General features: G+C 54.3%; 1 protein-coding gene across 6 annotated transcripts in view; it reads left to right on the forward strand.

Annotated features, from left to right (window-relative positions):
- Positions 1-14189, forward strand: part of LOC140909372 (uncharacterized) — a 46656-nt gene that overhangs the window by 30320 nt on the left and 2147 nt on the right. For all 6 annotated transcript variants that reach the window (XM_073338500.2, XM_073338499.1, XM_073338497.1 and 3 more), the window contains 8 exons: positions 1460-3322; positions 4890-4970; positions 5949-6035; positions 7249-7340; positions 7711-7796; positions 11333-11399; positions 11878-12050; positions 13153-13296. In XM_073338500.2, the coding sequence (XP_073194601.1) occupies positions 1460-3322; positions 4890-4970; positions 5949-6035; positions 7249-7340; positions 7711-7796; positions 11333-11399; positions 11878-12050; positions 13153-13296 (2593 nt within the window). The remainder of the gene's footprint in view (positions 1-1459; positions 3323-4889; positions 4971-5948; positions 6036-7248; positions 7341-7710; positions 7797-11332; positions 11400-11877; positions 12051-13152; positions 13297-14189) is intronic.

A 14189-nucleotide genomic window follows, 5' to 3' on the forward strand; every position in this document is an offset into this window, starting at 1 on the left:
AGATCCCAGTGTGCACCATCGCTGGACAGTCACAGGCTTAGGGCAGGTGCTTAGGTGTGAGGCAGGCTTAGGACTCAGTGCTACATGAGCTGGGCCGGCGCTCGGAAGCAGAGCTGTGACCTGACCAGGCCCCTACAGGAATAGTTCATTCACTTGAACAGGACAGAGGAACAGGGAGCCAGCCAGAAGACTCAGGGATAGCAGGCAGCATCCAGCCTTGAATTCAGGGAAGTGCTGATCCATTCCCCCCGCCACAGGAGGGTGGAGGTCTTTGCCAGCATCCTCACCCAGCCTCAGGCTGCGCAGACCTGCTAAAGAATCTGCCTGTTCCAGTGGGAAAGGCCAGGAAGATCTGTGAGCATGGAAGAGGGGGAGGTGTCTTAGAGCAGGGCTGCCCAACTTACGGCCTGCGGGCTGTACACTGGCCCACCCGAACATTTCATAAGGCCCATGGCCGGTTTGAACACAATATATTAATGGCCGATTCATTAGCGTTTTGTCATCATGTGTACATCATTTAGTTTACATGTGTGTGTAAATAGACGATACTGTACATAGAAACACGTATGAAACAAGCTGAACTTAAAATATAAATCAATACAGGTGACTTTAAATTTTATTAAAATACGTAGAATGTGTTTGGCCCACAGCAGGTTGTGCGTAGATTTCTGTGGCCCTCCTGTGTAATAAGTTTGAGCAGCACTGGCTTGGAGTAAGAAACAGGCACCTTTGCTGAGTGGTGGGGAACGCAGGGACAGTGCGAGTCCCAAGAGCTCAGAGTCCTCCCACTTGGCACAAACAGGAGGGAGCAAAATCCCAGCATCAGGGCACCAGCAGCGACTGAGTCTCCTTTGCTAGATGGGCTCCAGCCGGCAAAGGGTACAGGGAGGGGATCGGTGCTATTTGAACGATTTAGCCAGCCTCTGCTATACTGGGGCAGCCAGAGGGCCTGTGGGGTTTTGCAACTGCTAGCCTCTGTAATATGAAGGGGCACTACTACTACTGCACTACATCTCCCAGCATGCCAAGCCACTGAGTGCCCTGGAAGCATTGCATGCTGGGATCTGTAGTCCCAGGCACATCACAGGTGTTGGGGGCACAATTAGGAGCAGCCCAACTGGTGAGTTGGCCAGTGCAGCCCCCATTCAGGCAGCACTGGGTTTGCCCCACACTAGAAAAGGACTGTGGGAGCTGGTCCCCAGCAATGAAGCCAAGTGACTGTAACATCCTGGAATGCGTCTTGGGTTGCCTGACCCCGCTGGCCACTGTGTGACGAGAATGAGGCTTACTGTGATGTGTGACTGACAGCTGGGCAGGAGGAGCCATGTGCCAGTGTATGCCATTAAGGACCCAGCCCATGAGCGGGTCCAGGGCCATGCCCACACAGGTTTGGGCACTAGTGACTTGGAGCGTTTCAACGGGTTAGTCTCACGTCTCTCCCCACCCTTGTGTTTCCCAGGTGAGCACCTACCTGCATGTGAAGGAGAAAGAGGGGGATCGAGACGCCACCTGCAGGAGCTCGACCATGCCACGGCTAGCCAAGCGAGCGCCCACCATAGCACATGTTTCCCTGGTCCCAAGCCCCGGGCCTGAGGCCGCCTTCCACACCCTGCCTAAGATCAGCTCCGGCTCCCTCCTCAGCAGCCTGAAGAGAAAGGGTCAGGCAAAGGCAGAGGATGCTCAGCTGCTCACATTGCAGGGCATCGTGGGAGCAGGTCCCAGCAGGCTACAGCCTTTGCTTGAGGAGAAGCACAATCCCAGCAACACTTGGCCTCCCAAGTGCAGCAGCGGGAAGAAGTTGGCAGGGAGACCTCCGAACCCCAGGCTTGGGCAGCTGCTGGACCTTGTGAAGAATCCGCTGGGGACGGCCATTGAGGCAGAATGTGGCATTGTCAGCGCGGCATCTAGTGGCCCCAAAGCTGAATTCCTGAGCCAAGCCTGGGGGCCCAGTAGTTCCCAGCTGGCGGTGGCGAAGAGTGCTTGCCAGCACCTTTCCCTGGGGTCCGTATTGAGCTTGGAGCTGCCCAAGGACCTTGGTCTCCTTGGTAATGTCCAGGACGCCATTAAAGTAGCACAGAAGGAGGTGCCAGGAGGGGAGGAGGTGAGGCAGGATGGTGGGGCGATTCCATGGGACACCGGTGAGGCAGAGAGGGAGGCGAATGGGGCCAGCCTGCGGAAGGAGACACTGAACCAGGCACTGGCCACATGCCAAAGGCCCAGAGGGCCAAGGGATGCTTTCAGGAAGGCTCCTAAGAGCGAGGGAGGCACCTGGTTCGAAGAGGTGAGTTTCAGCCCGAGCTACCGCAGGCCAAAGGCGCAGGGCATTGGTGCCACCCCCTGTGGGGAGGAGCAGTGGACTCCCAGGAGCCAGGGCAGTGGCAGTGATGATTTCCTGGACTTCAGACTGAACCGGCTCTCCCGCATCAGCGTGCTGCATGAGCAGATTGGGCGCGAGTGGGACAAGCTGGCAGCCACACTGGGCACGTCCGGCAGCGCAAAGGCCGAGAAGCCAGCAGGCTGCAAACCCAGACTCGAAGAAGCATCTAAGGTGGAGCTCAGGCCTTCTCCCACTAAGTACACGAGTGGTGCCGGAGGGGACCCCAGCACAGCCAAACCAGAGCATCCCGCAGTGAATGGCAAGCTAAAGGAAGATCCCCCAGAGCATCGGCTAGAGTCTGCCCCCTTCCAGGAGGCCTTGGAGGAAAGCCTGATGGCACGCTCTGGAAGGTGTGCAAAGCTACCGACCCTGCTGTCTGTGTCTGAATGCCAGCTCGGTGCCCAGCCACGTAGCCTCATGTCGGCAGGGTTAGACCGCCAGGGCCTGGCTCCAGATGGAAGGGCGGCCGGATCAGGGCTGTCCAAAGGGGCAAAGCTCCCAGGCTCAGCTGAGATTTGCCACCCTGACCACGAGCTGTTTGAAGAGGAGGAGGAGGAGCTCCAGGCCATCTGGAGGAACGTGGAGGGACGCAACAAGCAGAGCCCCTGTGCGGACACTGATGCCCACCCCATGTCGCGGAACAAGGCAGACAAGGCACAGAGCCCAGAGGTTTCCCGTGGGAGACTGATCTTAACATCAGCGAATAATGTGCTGGTAGCCAAGTTCACCCTTCCCAACTCCACCCAGCTCCTTCAGAGCCCAGACGGGGAAAGAGAAACCAGTGATGGGCACGGTAGTGAGGGCAGCCCACGCGGGTTCTGGGCATCCTTCCCCTGTCAAGACGAGCCCTGTGGGGTAAAGGAGGCTGCATCCATGGGATCAGTGGAGGGCAGCTGCCCACAGAACCAGCAGAAGCATCAGGAAGAGGACAGAGACGTTGGCAAGGTTAGTGGGCTCTGTGTACTGTTTCTTAGGGGCTGGGGGAGACCTGCCAGAAGCTGTACTGTCCCCTTTGCACACTCTCAGGCACTGCAGTGATCGGTCCGGATAACTAGATATTCCCTGCTTTATACCAGGCCTCTGAGCCACGGTTCCCCTGGCTAACCTGCTCCTGCACTGGCCACAAAGGGTCACTCATGAGCAGCACGTGGGGCTTAGCTGGCTGTCCGAACACCATCTCCAACCTGTGCCAAGGCTCAAACCCAAACCTCACCCACAGCAATCAGCAGGGTCAAACCCAAGCGTTTCAGCACCAAAATCACCTCCTCCTGCCACTTGAGTTGAAGCAGTAATTCTGCTAGCTGGGAGTCAGGAGCAGGCTAAGATAGGTGCAGAGACTGGCCGCTAGAGGGAGATGTGATCCCATGCTCTAACCCAGTGGCTCTCAACCTTTCCAGACTACTGGACCCCTTTTCAGGAGTCTGATTTGTTTTGCGTACCCCCAAGTTTCATCTCACTTAAAAACTACTTGCTTACAGAATCAGACATAAAAATACAAAAGTGCCCCAGCACATGATTACTTAAACATGGCTTACTTTCTCATTTTTACCGTATCATCATAAAATAAATCGATTGGAATATAAATATTGTATTTATATTTCAGTGTATAGTATATGGAACAGTATAAACAAGTCATTGTATGAAATTTTAGTTTGTACTGACTTCGCTGATGCTTTTTATGTAGCCTGTTGTAAAACTAGGCAAATAACTAGATGAGTACCCCTGGTTGAGAACCACTGCTCTAAACAGAAGATCACAGATGGATTGGGCATATGCAATGCACGTCTGCTCTGCACATGTGCTTACTGCAGGCGTGTGCATAGTGTGAGGATATGGCGAGGCAGATACTTGCTGGAACCTACTGCCTTTGAGCCTGTATGCACGGGCGCAGTCTTGCCCTGTAATGACTCGATGCACCAGAAGGATGAAAGGTCTGTGAGTGCCAGCCATGGGAGTTCTCCTGTAGCAAGTGAACGAGGACTGTGTTTTGGAACTGAAGGGCTGGGTTCTAGTCCTGGTGATTTCTGAAGCAAGGTGGATTTATAACCCTGTCAGGACAGATTATGTATGCACGGGGCTTACTGCGAATCCAGGCCAATGTGAGGAAGATGGTCTCTGTGCTGTGGTTCCCTGCTCTGCAATTCACTGCTGTCTTCTGGTCCCAGAGGCCATGGATGGGGCTGGGAAGAACCATGTAGCTAATGTGTCAGGGATACAGGATCCCAAGAAGGTCTCATTGCACAGTAGCTCACTGTCACCCCTGAATCTGCGCAGCATTGAGCCTTCCCACTAGGTCCGGAAGGGCAGCATATGTCTCCATCAGGACACACATGGCCCCATTATAATCCCTCTGACAGAGACTTTGACCCCAAATGACCCATTTACCATTGCAGGCTTCAAGTTATGGTCCTGGCTGGCTGTGGGACCCCCTGGATGGCTGGCTGCGGGGGACTGCACTCCCAACAGCCCAGTGGTGCTGGGGCTGCTTTGCTCATTGCCTGTCTCCTTGCAGACACCCCCCAGTAAAATGGAGTTTCAGATGATGGAAGGGACTCTGGAAAGGAAACACGTGTTGCAGACAGGAGGCAGAAAGGTACAGTAGAAGCTGCCCAGCCTTCTCTGTGGGCCCTGGGCTGCATTTTCCTTCTTTAACTTTATCAGTCTCTAATCACACACACAGTATGTTCGATACACTGCCAGAAGCGGGGCCTGTTAAGCTCCTAAGTGCATAGCTAGACACGCAAGTCAGTGGCCTGGTTCTCAAAGATGCTGTCACCCAGCAACGTCCATTGTCTTCACTGTGAGGTGTGGGGTGCACGGCACATCTGGCTGTGCACGTAGGTACCTAACGGGAGGCCCCCATTGTTGAAAATCTTGGATCCTGTTTTGAAGGTAAAATGGATAAAACCCCCAAAGGGGAAATTCTGCCCATCTAAACAGCTCCTTGAGCGTTTCTCCAGCTGTTCCCGAGTCATGGAGCTGGTGATTTGATCTCCCAAGCTGTCCAGAGCACTTCTCGCCAGTCGTATTTACCTTCTTTCTAAGCAGGGGAAGCCGGTGCTTAATCAGGTCTGCAGTTCTGTAACACTTCGGTGCATGGCTTTGAGTGTAGGATCTAAGCAGTTACTGAGCTGTTATTAAACATTCCCTAAACGCTGGAAGTTGACCCTGGTCAGCGTCTGCAGCATGGAGCTAGTGATATTCCTCAGAATACCAGTCATTTATAGTAGCTTCTAGGATTGTACGACCCCTGTCAGGCCCTGCCAAGCGATGGTATCACGTTGGAGTCAATCTGCAACATGCCCGATGACATGCCACAAACAGAGAGGAATTAGTGCTTGGACATCGACGGCCAGATCTTCAGTTCCTGTAAATGGGTGCAGCTCCGTTGAAGTCAATGGGCTGGATCCTGAGCTGGTGTAAATCAGCGTAGTTCCATTGAAGTCAGCAAAGCTCCACGTTGATTTACGTCAGCTGCCTGGCACTCTCCCCGGAGCAAGGGTAGAGATGCTGTGCTGTTTGGGCTAGGCCTTGCCTGCTTCACCTTTGGCCTCTGCTTCTGATCTGTTAGGCAACCTGTCGCACCTGGAACCTCTTCCATGCGGTGCTGATGAGGCAGACACTGTGCTTCTACCAGGACAGGAAGGACACTCTCAAGGTACGGTGTGCAGTTGGGCCTCTCCCAGGGAGAGGCGGGGCGGGGATGTGAGGCTGACAGTGAGGATAGAGCAGTGTCCACTGGTGAGAGCAGGAAGAATGGCGGCCAGGACTCCTGGGTTCTGTTCTTGGCTCTAGGTGGGGGAAGGGAAATGTCAGTGGGAGTGGCAGTGGTTGAAGAAGGGGTTTGCCACTTATTTACTGCGTGACCTTGAGCAAGTTCCTTCTTTATGCCTCAGTTTCCCCCTCAGATTGCAGACCAGCGCTGGAATAGCGGACAGTGGTAGTACAGTTTCATTAATGAATGCATGCAAGTGCTTTGAAGAGCAAATCATTATCAGTGGCAGGGGGCTGCAGATCACAGGGCTGGGACAGATGGGGGAATGAACCCCTCACCTCCCAGCCACCACATGCGGCTGAGGTTTAGGGTGGTGGGGCTGGCAAGGTGAGCAGGGGGAGCAAGGATCTCTGGGAAGATGGCTGGAGCTGAGAGGAGAACCATGGTCTCTTGCTCTCCAGCCTGTCTCTTTGTGTCTGGGCCTTTGGCTAGGGGGAGCCCTGTTGGGTTTGAAGGGGCAGGACAAGTCCCCCACCCATGCAGACATCCCCGCTACCTCAGGATCCTCTGCTACTGCCAGCCTCTTTCAGGCCATTAGGGGGTTGGTGCTTGGGGTGCTCCTCCTAAGTGCGGGTTCTCTGTGAGCCGGGGAGGTGGCCTTGGTTTCCCAGTCTCTGGGTGATACTGGCATTGCATCCAGGGGGAGGGGATACAAGCACAAAGCATTCCCTTAGCTGATTACGCCGGAGACCCACTGAATGGCACACACAGGGGTTCACTCACCTTTCACACCTACTTGGCGCTGCCAGCTGCCCCCATCCCCTGTCTCCAGCTCTCTGCCCCTCACAGTGTCATGCACCTACAGGGCACAGCTGCCCCCCTTGATGCCCACAGTCTCTTGACCATAGAACGCTGCTGCTCACCAGCCTTGCCTTTCATGAACACACCCCCATACACCCCCATTCTGCTGGCCGGGAACAGCTTTGTCCTGGTTGTTACCCCTTGTGGCAGATCCTAGGTGTGGTGGGGACCATGGAGCAGAATGGACACTAGTTAGTTGTGAGTCACAGGCATGAGGGAATCCTGCTAGCACAGGGAAAAGATGCCCCAAGCCTCAGAGGCCTCACTGTCTTCTTTGCTGTCTTTTGTGCTGCAGAGCTCCGTGGTGGCCCTGCCCCTGAACCTCTCGGGAGCACAGTGCATCCGGGAAACAGAGTACACCAAAAAGACCAACTGCTTCAGGCTACAGTGAGTAACCCCAACCAATCAATTCCATAGAGATTCAGGAGGGGTGAGTGGTCCCATAAGTACAGTGCCTCCTGCTGGCCTCCTCATAGTGCTGTGATTAATGCCCTTAATTGACCACATGCATAGCCAGATAATGATAAGCAGTCAGCTCCGATGAAATGCCAGCCCCTGAGCATTGGGGACCAGGCCCTAATCACTGAGGCATGGTTCCTTTGCCCTGGGGCCTGTAGCCCAGGGGGAGTGAATATGGGGTTCTAGTGTAATTCCATCCTCTATCCCTTTGACTCCTAGGCTGGTGGGGTTGGGGAGGGGTGGGGTAGGAATTTGCACCTCATGTCATCGTTTTGCTGACTTGCTCTTTTCCTCCCAGGCTGCGGGATGGCTCTGAGTACCTCTTGAAAGCTCCATCCCAGCCGCTCATGAACCAGTGGGTCTCCAAACTGCAGCAGAATTCAGGTGAGGAACACTCCAGCCACTGGCAGAGCAGGATGCAATGCAGGGGTGGAGCAGTTAGGGGCACTGGCAGAGCTGTGTGTGGGGAGCCCAGGGCTGGGATAGCAGGGGGGCTGCAGGTCAGGGGTGCAGGACACTGGCAGAGCTGTGTGTGGGGAGCCCAGGGCTGGGATAGCGGGGGTGGGGGGTGCAGGTCAGGGGTGAGGGGCACTGGCAGAGCTGTGTGTGGGGAGCCCAGGGCTGGGATAGCGGGGGTGGGGGGTGCAGGTCAGGGGTGAGGGGCACTGGCAGAACTGTGTGAGGGGAGCCCAGGGCTGGAATAGCAGGGGGATGGGATGGCGTTGGATGAACTGTGCAGGAAGCTTCATTCTGTGCTTTCATTGCTTTGCTCTCAACACAAGCGATAGTCCTTCCTGAACTTCCTGGTGCAGGAGGAGTCAGAGGTCTGCATTTCTCCCCTTCTCCTAAGTTTCAGGGCAAGGCTTGATTTGTGACCTCACATGCTCCAGTGTAAATCAGGAGTGACTCCACTGATAGCAGCTGAGTCCCCCTGCCATAAAACTGGTGAGATCCCATGAGGTTGAGGCACTCCTATGGGCATGACCATTAAACAAGGTCTGTGCTCAGGCAGGTGGCTCAGGCACTGTGACGAAATCCCAACCAGGTGTGAGAGAGAATCATTGAGACTCCAGGGCATGAGGCTAAGGAGAGCCAGACCCTGCCGTGGGCCAGCATGAGTCCCTGGGCCTGTCACATACTGCTCTACAGGGCACCTGGGGATTTGAAGCACATTTCCTCCCCCTATTGCTGGAGGTTTCCAAGTGAGAGCGTGATCCCCCCCAAGGCCCAAACTCACCTTAGAATAAATTTCAGGGGGTAGCTGAGGGTGAGAGCAGGAGGGGATGTCACGGAATCCCCAGGCGATGCTCTGGAGTTGCTCCCTACGAAGCCTGGCAGGACTCTGGTGAAATCTCCTCTCTGTGAGCAGACTGTCTTCAGGGCAAGAAGCTCACACGGCTTCCACCTTCTTGGGTCTGACCTCAGAGTATTCAGCATCCTCTGCCCCTCCGTGCGCTTCCCACAGCGAGTCCGGGCAGGCAGGGCTTCTGAGGAAGCCAGAGGGTCCTGCACCCCAACTTTGCAGTCAGACGTGACTCTCAGCCAGCCAGTAAAACAGAAGGTTTATTAGATGACAGGAACATGGTCTAAAACAGAGCTTGTAGGTACAGAGAACAGGACCCCTCAGCTGGGTCCATTTTGGGGGGCAGTGAGCCAGACAACCACATCTGCACTTCACTCATCTTCCCCAGCTAGCCCTCAGCTGACTCATCCTCCAGCGGTCCTCCTCTGGGCTTTGTCCCTTTCCCAGGCCAGGAGGTCACCTGATCCCTTTGTTCTCCAACCCTTTAGCTCTCACCTTGCAGAGGGGAAGGGCCAGGCCATCAGTTGCCAGGAAACAGGGTGTCAGTCATTCTCTGTGTCCAGACCCCTGCACACACCTCCCTCTAGGGCTCTGCAATGATCATACACCCTTATCCCACCACCTAGAAACTTAAGAACTGCATAGGGGAAACTGAGGCACCCCCACACTATTCAGAGAAAACATTAACAGTCCCACTTCATTACAGGGGAACTTCCCAGATTCCTTGGAGCCATAGGCTCCAACTTCAGGTGCTGCTCTCTATGCAGTGAGAGTCCCATGCAGGTTACTGTATCTGAATCTCTCAGACCAGGCCTTAGAGCCTACACTCCCTTCTGCTTTGCAGGGACACTCAGAATTCCTGGGCACACTGGATTTTGCCCATGTGCTCGCCAAATTTTCTCTTTGCTGCCTCTCCCTGTGGTGGAGTGGTTTGTGTGCCTGGTTCTGCCCTTCACCTGAGAGGTGGCTGCATTTCCACGGTGCTGAGTGTCTGGAGTTTGGGCAACTTGCTGGGCTCCTGGGGAGGAGAGGAGTTATGTAAACAGCCAAACATTATTGTCCTGGTGCCTGAGCTGTGGAGAAGGGTTTGGGCTGGTTAGTTTGCGGACACTGAGCCAGGACCCGCTTCCCTAGTTCATTTTCATTCTAGTGCCCCTTCATGTTGTGAACATGGACAGAAAAATAGCATCAAAATGCCCCCATGTGCAGCAGGGAAGGGCTCTGTGTGGGAATGTGCTGTAAGGATGTGTGATTTCTAAAGCACACCAAAGTGTTGTGCACGAATTGCTCTGTGTAGACTCTGCTGGTGTACAGCAAAGGTTTCCGAGTGGGCTTTAATGTAGTGCTGTTTCAAACAACACTGTGTTCAAGCACACCAGCAGGGTCTACGTGAACCAATTAATGTGCAAGATGTCAGCGTGCTTTCGAAATCATAACCCCATAGAGTGGATTACTCCCCCTTGTAAACAAGCCCTTCGTACATGCAGCTGGGTTGCTCCTCACACCCAGACCTGTCAGACCCACCACACACCAATTACTGTCCCTCTGTGAGAAAACATGCTTGGGGTCTGTAGCCTATGTTATGTACAAATTAGACTTTGGCTTAAAGTTAGCCGAAGTGTAGAGGAGTCTAGGAAATGGAGGTGGTTAGTGTGAGGAAGTTAGAGATAAGTTGGAGACAGTAAGAATATTGCAGTTAGCAAGGACATAAGCTGAGTTATGGTGCCGTTATGTTTTGGTTATAACTGCTTCAAGCAGGGTTTTTAATGAATAATTGAGAAATGTGAATGTTTTTTTTTCCCAATTCTGTCTGTATTGATCGTATGAGAAGGATTTTGGGTCAGATGTTCATTTAAATAATGTGTAATGTAAAGAGCCAATAAGGGGGAGGAGGAAATATAATTATGGTAAGGGGCAGTTTAATGTTAGGTAGTATGATAACAGATGATAAAAGGAGTTGTTTTGTTAATTTGGGAGGAGCTCCAATTAACGTCCAAAGGGTCCTGTTAAGTTCCAGGATTATCAGTTTGGACGTCACTCTGTCGTCAGTGGTCCATTCGCTCGCTGATACACTGTTTCATCTTTGTGTGCAAGTAGAATTGTGGTACTGTGTAAATAGTAATCACATCCCTGTTTGTTTAGCGATGCATTTTGCTTTTGAATAAAGTTTAGTTTCATCGTTCTAAGTGTCTCCTAGTGGTCCTCTACTAAATACGTTTTCTGTAACCGACCTAAAGGCTCAAAAACTAAGTTGGGTTTTATTGCACCCTTATCTTTAATAACTCTATATTAACTGGAAACATTTCAATATAAGGTGACAGCTTGCAGACAGGCACTGCCCTCACCCATCCCAGGTGCCAGGCCGTCTGGGGCTGCCCAAGGCAGCCTCCGTAACCCATTCCCCTAGATGGGAACCTCTGCTGTTGACCTGACACTGAGCACAGAAGGGCAAACCCTGAGCCATGCCGAGCACCCGTGACTCTCAGCACCTCTCTGGCCTTGGCCCCAGGTGGTTCAGCCCAGCATGGCGTGAGATAGGCCCTACCATCTGTGGATTTCAGGACTCTCGTTGCTGGCTCTTTTCCACATTATCAATAGATATTTTCTTTGCCCACAGGTTTCCCTGAAGTGGATTATTTCCAGGCAGTCACGCAGCCTGCTGAAGGGACCAGTTCTGCTATGGGGTGAGTGCTGGGAAGCCCCGTCCAATCAGTGAGCAGATGGTGGCTAACGCTTGGCATTCAGAGCCACTCATTCCAGGGCTCTGCAGAGTAGCAGAAGGGGACTGTGCTGACCCAATGAATTAGCTGCACTGACCAGGCCAAATCTCCTTCCATTACCTACCCATGTCTCTAACCTCTCCATGTCCCTTTGGATATTGCCCCATCTTCACTGGGGTTTGCAGCTCTTCCCAGTTTAGTATCACCTCCCAACCCCATTAGCATGCTGTGTTACCCAGCTTCCTGGGCCTTGAAGAAGCTTCAGGTGAGCCAGGCTGAGGCCTGCATTAGATGCCTCCCCTACTCAGAGCTCTTGGGTAGGGGTCCTGCCCATGCTGGTTTGAATTGTCTGTGGGTCAGATTGCCTGAGGTGAGCAGGCCCTCTCTGCAGGTGAGACCAGCTCTGTAAATCTGTCTCTCTGCCACTCCCTTTCGTACACAGACCCAGCAAGATCTCTGGGCCTGGAAGCTCCAGCTCTTCCCACCTCCTGGGACATCATCAGCCTGTTACAGCCAAGAACCAAGAGATCACATTGCTGCCCAGGTCGAGTGCCAGGCTGCAGCTGCCTTATGGGACACAGGAGGACCCACTGGATTCAGCAGCCTCACAAGCAGGTGGGTGGGTGTGGTGACTTCCCAGCGCCCCAGCCTGTTGGGGCCTCTCCTCAGGTGCCCAGCTCAGTGTCCCTTGCTCTCTGTAGCAGAGCAGTGCTCCTCACACTACTCCACTCACGCCTGGTTAGGTGGCTCCATAATAACCCCGCCCGAGCTGCAGGTTCCAGCATCGTGTCCTGAGTCCTTCCGCCAGCAGGGCCTTCCTGCACGGTCTCAGGGCTGGTACGAAGCGCGTACAAGTGACATCAGCCCTTATGCGGTGGGAAGGAACCAAGCTGAGTGGGAGACACTAATGCCCTTGGAATCCTCCCTCCAGCTGGAGAGGCACCATGGACTCACCCACGCTGGAGTTTGGGCAGGACACCTGGGTTAACCTCCCCGCAGCTCACCCCCATCCCACCTCCTGTGCAGAGTGCCCTGGCCAAGCCACCTCATCTGTCCTCTGGGCACTGAGGACAGAGGAGAGAGCGCCCCCTGTTGAGTTACACACAACACCTCCTTGCAGCACAGCCCCCTTCAGAGCATTGGGCTCAGTGCTGATCCTCTGTTGAGACACCTCCACCACTCCCTGCAGCACAGCACCCCCTATCTTTGTGCTGGGTCACTGCTACTCAAGAGGAGAGAGCGCCCCCTACTGAGTCCCCTCCTTCCCTCCTTGCAACACCCTGATTTTAATGTGGGTCTCTCCGCCAAATGCCAGGCCTCACCCTGTCTGTTGAGCTGGTGATTTTGTGATGAGGACGCTTGTCCCACCAGTGGCTGGACCGAAACCCACCAGCTCCCCTTGCGCAATCCAGCCATGGAATGAGGCTGGGTCACTACCGATTTCCAGAGGCGAAAGGTCCCATCTTCTGCTCCCATCACCATCCTGGGTTTGGTAGGCTAATCCTCCCCTGCAGGCTGTACAAGTGTCCCAAGGCTCTTTGGGGCTGGCGCAGTGGCATCCTGTTGTCACCTTGCATTTTACCAGGCTGCACCACTGTAACCACAGCACCATTGTAACATGCTGAGTTTGAGCTAGAACAATCTGCGCTTAGAAGCCCTTCTCTGTCTGTCTGACATATATAAGCTCCTTTCCTTGTGTTTCCCCTTTCTGCATTAGGAGATAATCACAGAGCCGTCAGCCACACGACAGGGCAGAGACAGTGGTTGCCTGCTGGGTCTCCAAAGTCCCAGGATAACAGCTACCAGGAGGAGGAGGATGCGCTGGTGATTCACAAGAGGAGGTCCCACTCATTCACCTCAGGTATGCAGCACAGGAAGACTGGGTTAGTGGCAGGAGCAGGGGACTGGGAGCCCATGGGCTGAAGCTCTGTTCCTGGCTCTGGCCCTTTGTCCAGAGAGGAAACTGCACCTCAGTCTCCCCCTCTGTAACCCTGACCCCCGCTTTCAGTGGAGCTGTGCTTGTAAAGAACTTGGAGATCCTGGCATAAATGGTGGTAGAGAATCCTGACTGACGGGCCTTAGCAGGCTTCTGGCTTCTTATTGGCTGGCTGTGGCAGGCTGCTACATATAAGTGGTTTGCTAGTCAGAGGTGGTGGGAAGGGGGCTGAGATCCAAGTCTCTTTGTGTTCCCATCACAGAGCCGATCTGCAAGGGTTGGGATTGTGAGTCATGCTTGGTTGAACCCACTCGGGGATGAGGATGGGGATGGAGAGTGTATCAGTTATATGCAGGTTTTAGAAGAGCCATTCAAGCTGTAAAGAGGATGAGCTTCCCAGGTTGGCCTCTGCCTGGGCTTGTGGGACTAAGCCAGGGGCAGGCAAACTTTTTGGCCTGAGGGCCACATCTGGTTTCCTAAATTGTATGGAGGGCTGGTTAGGGGAGGCTGTGCCTCCTGAAACAGCCAGGCGTGCCCCCCGCTTCTCACACCCTGACAGTCCCCCCGGGACTCCTGCCCCATCCACCCCTCCCTGTCCCCTGACCGCCCCCAGAACTCCTGCCCCTGACTGCCCCCCACCGCCCCATCCAAGCCCCCCTCTCCTTCCTGACTGCCACCCAGGACCCATGCCCCCATTCAACCCCCCTGTTCCCTGCCCTCTGACCGCCCCGCCCCCATCCACACCCCTGCCCCCTGACCACCTCCCCGAACTCCCCTGCCCTCTATCCAACCCCCCCTGCTCCTTGCCCCCTTACTGC

This window comes from Lepidochelys kempii, chromosome 3, assembly GCF_965140285.1.
Source record: "Lepidochelys kempii isolate rLepKem1 chromosome 3, rLepKem1.hap1, whole genome shotgun sequence".
NCBI lineage: Eukaryota > Metazoa > Chordata > Testudines > Cheloniidae > Lepidochelys > Lepidochelys kempii.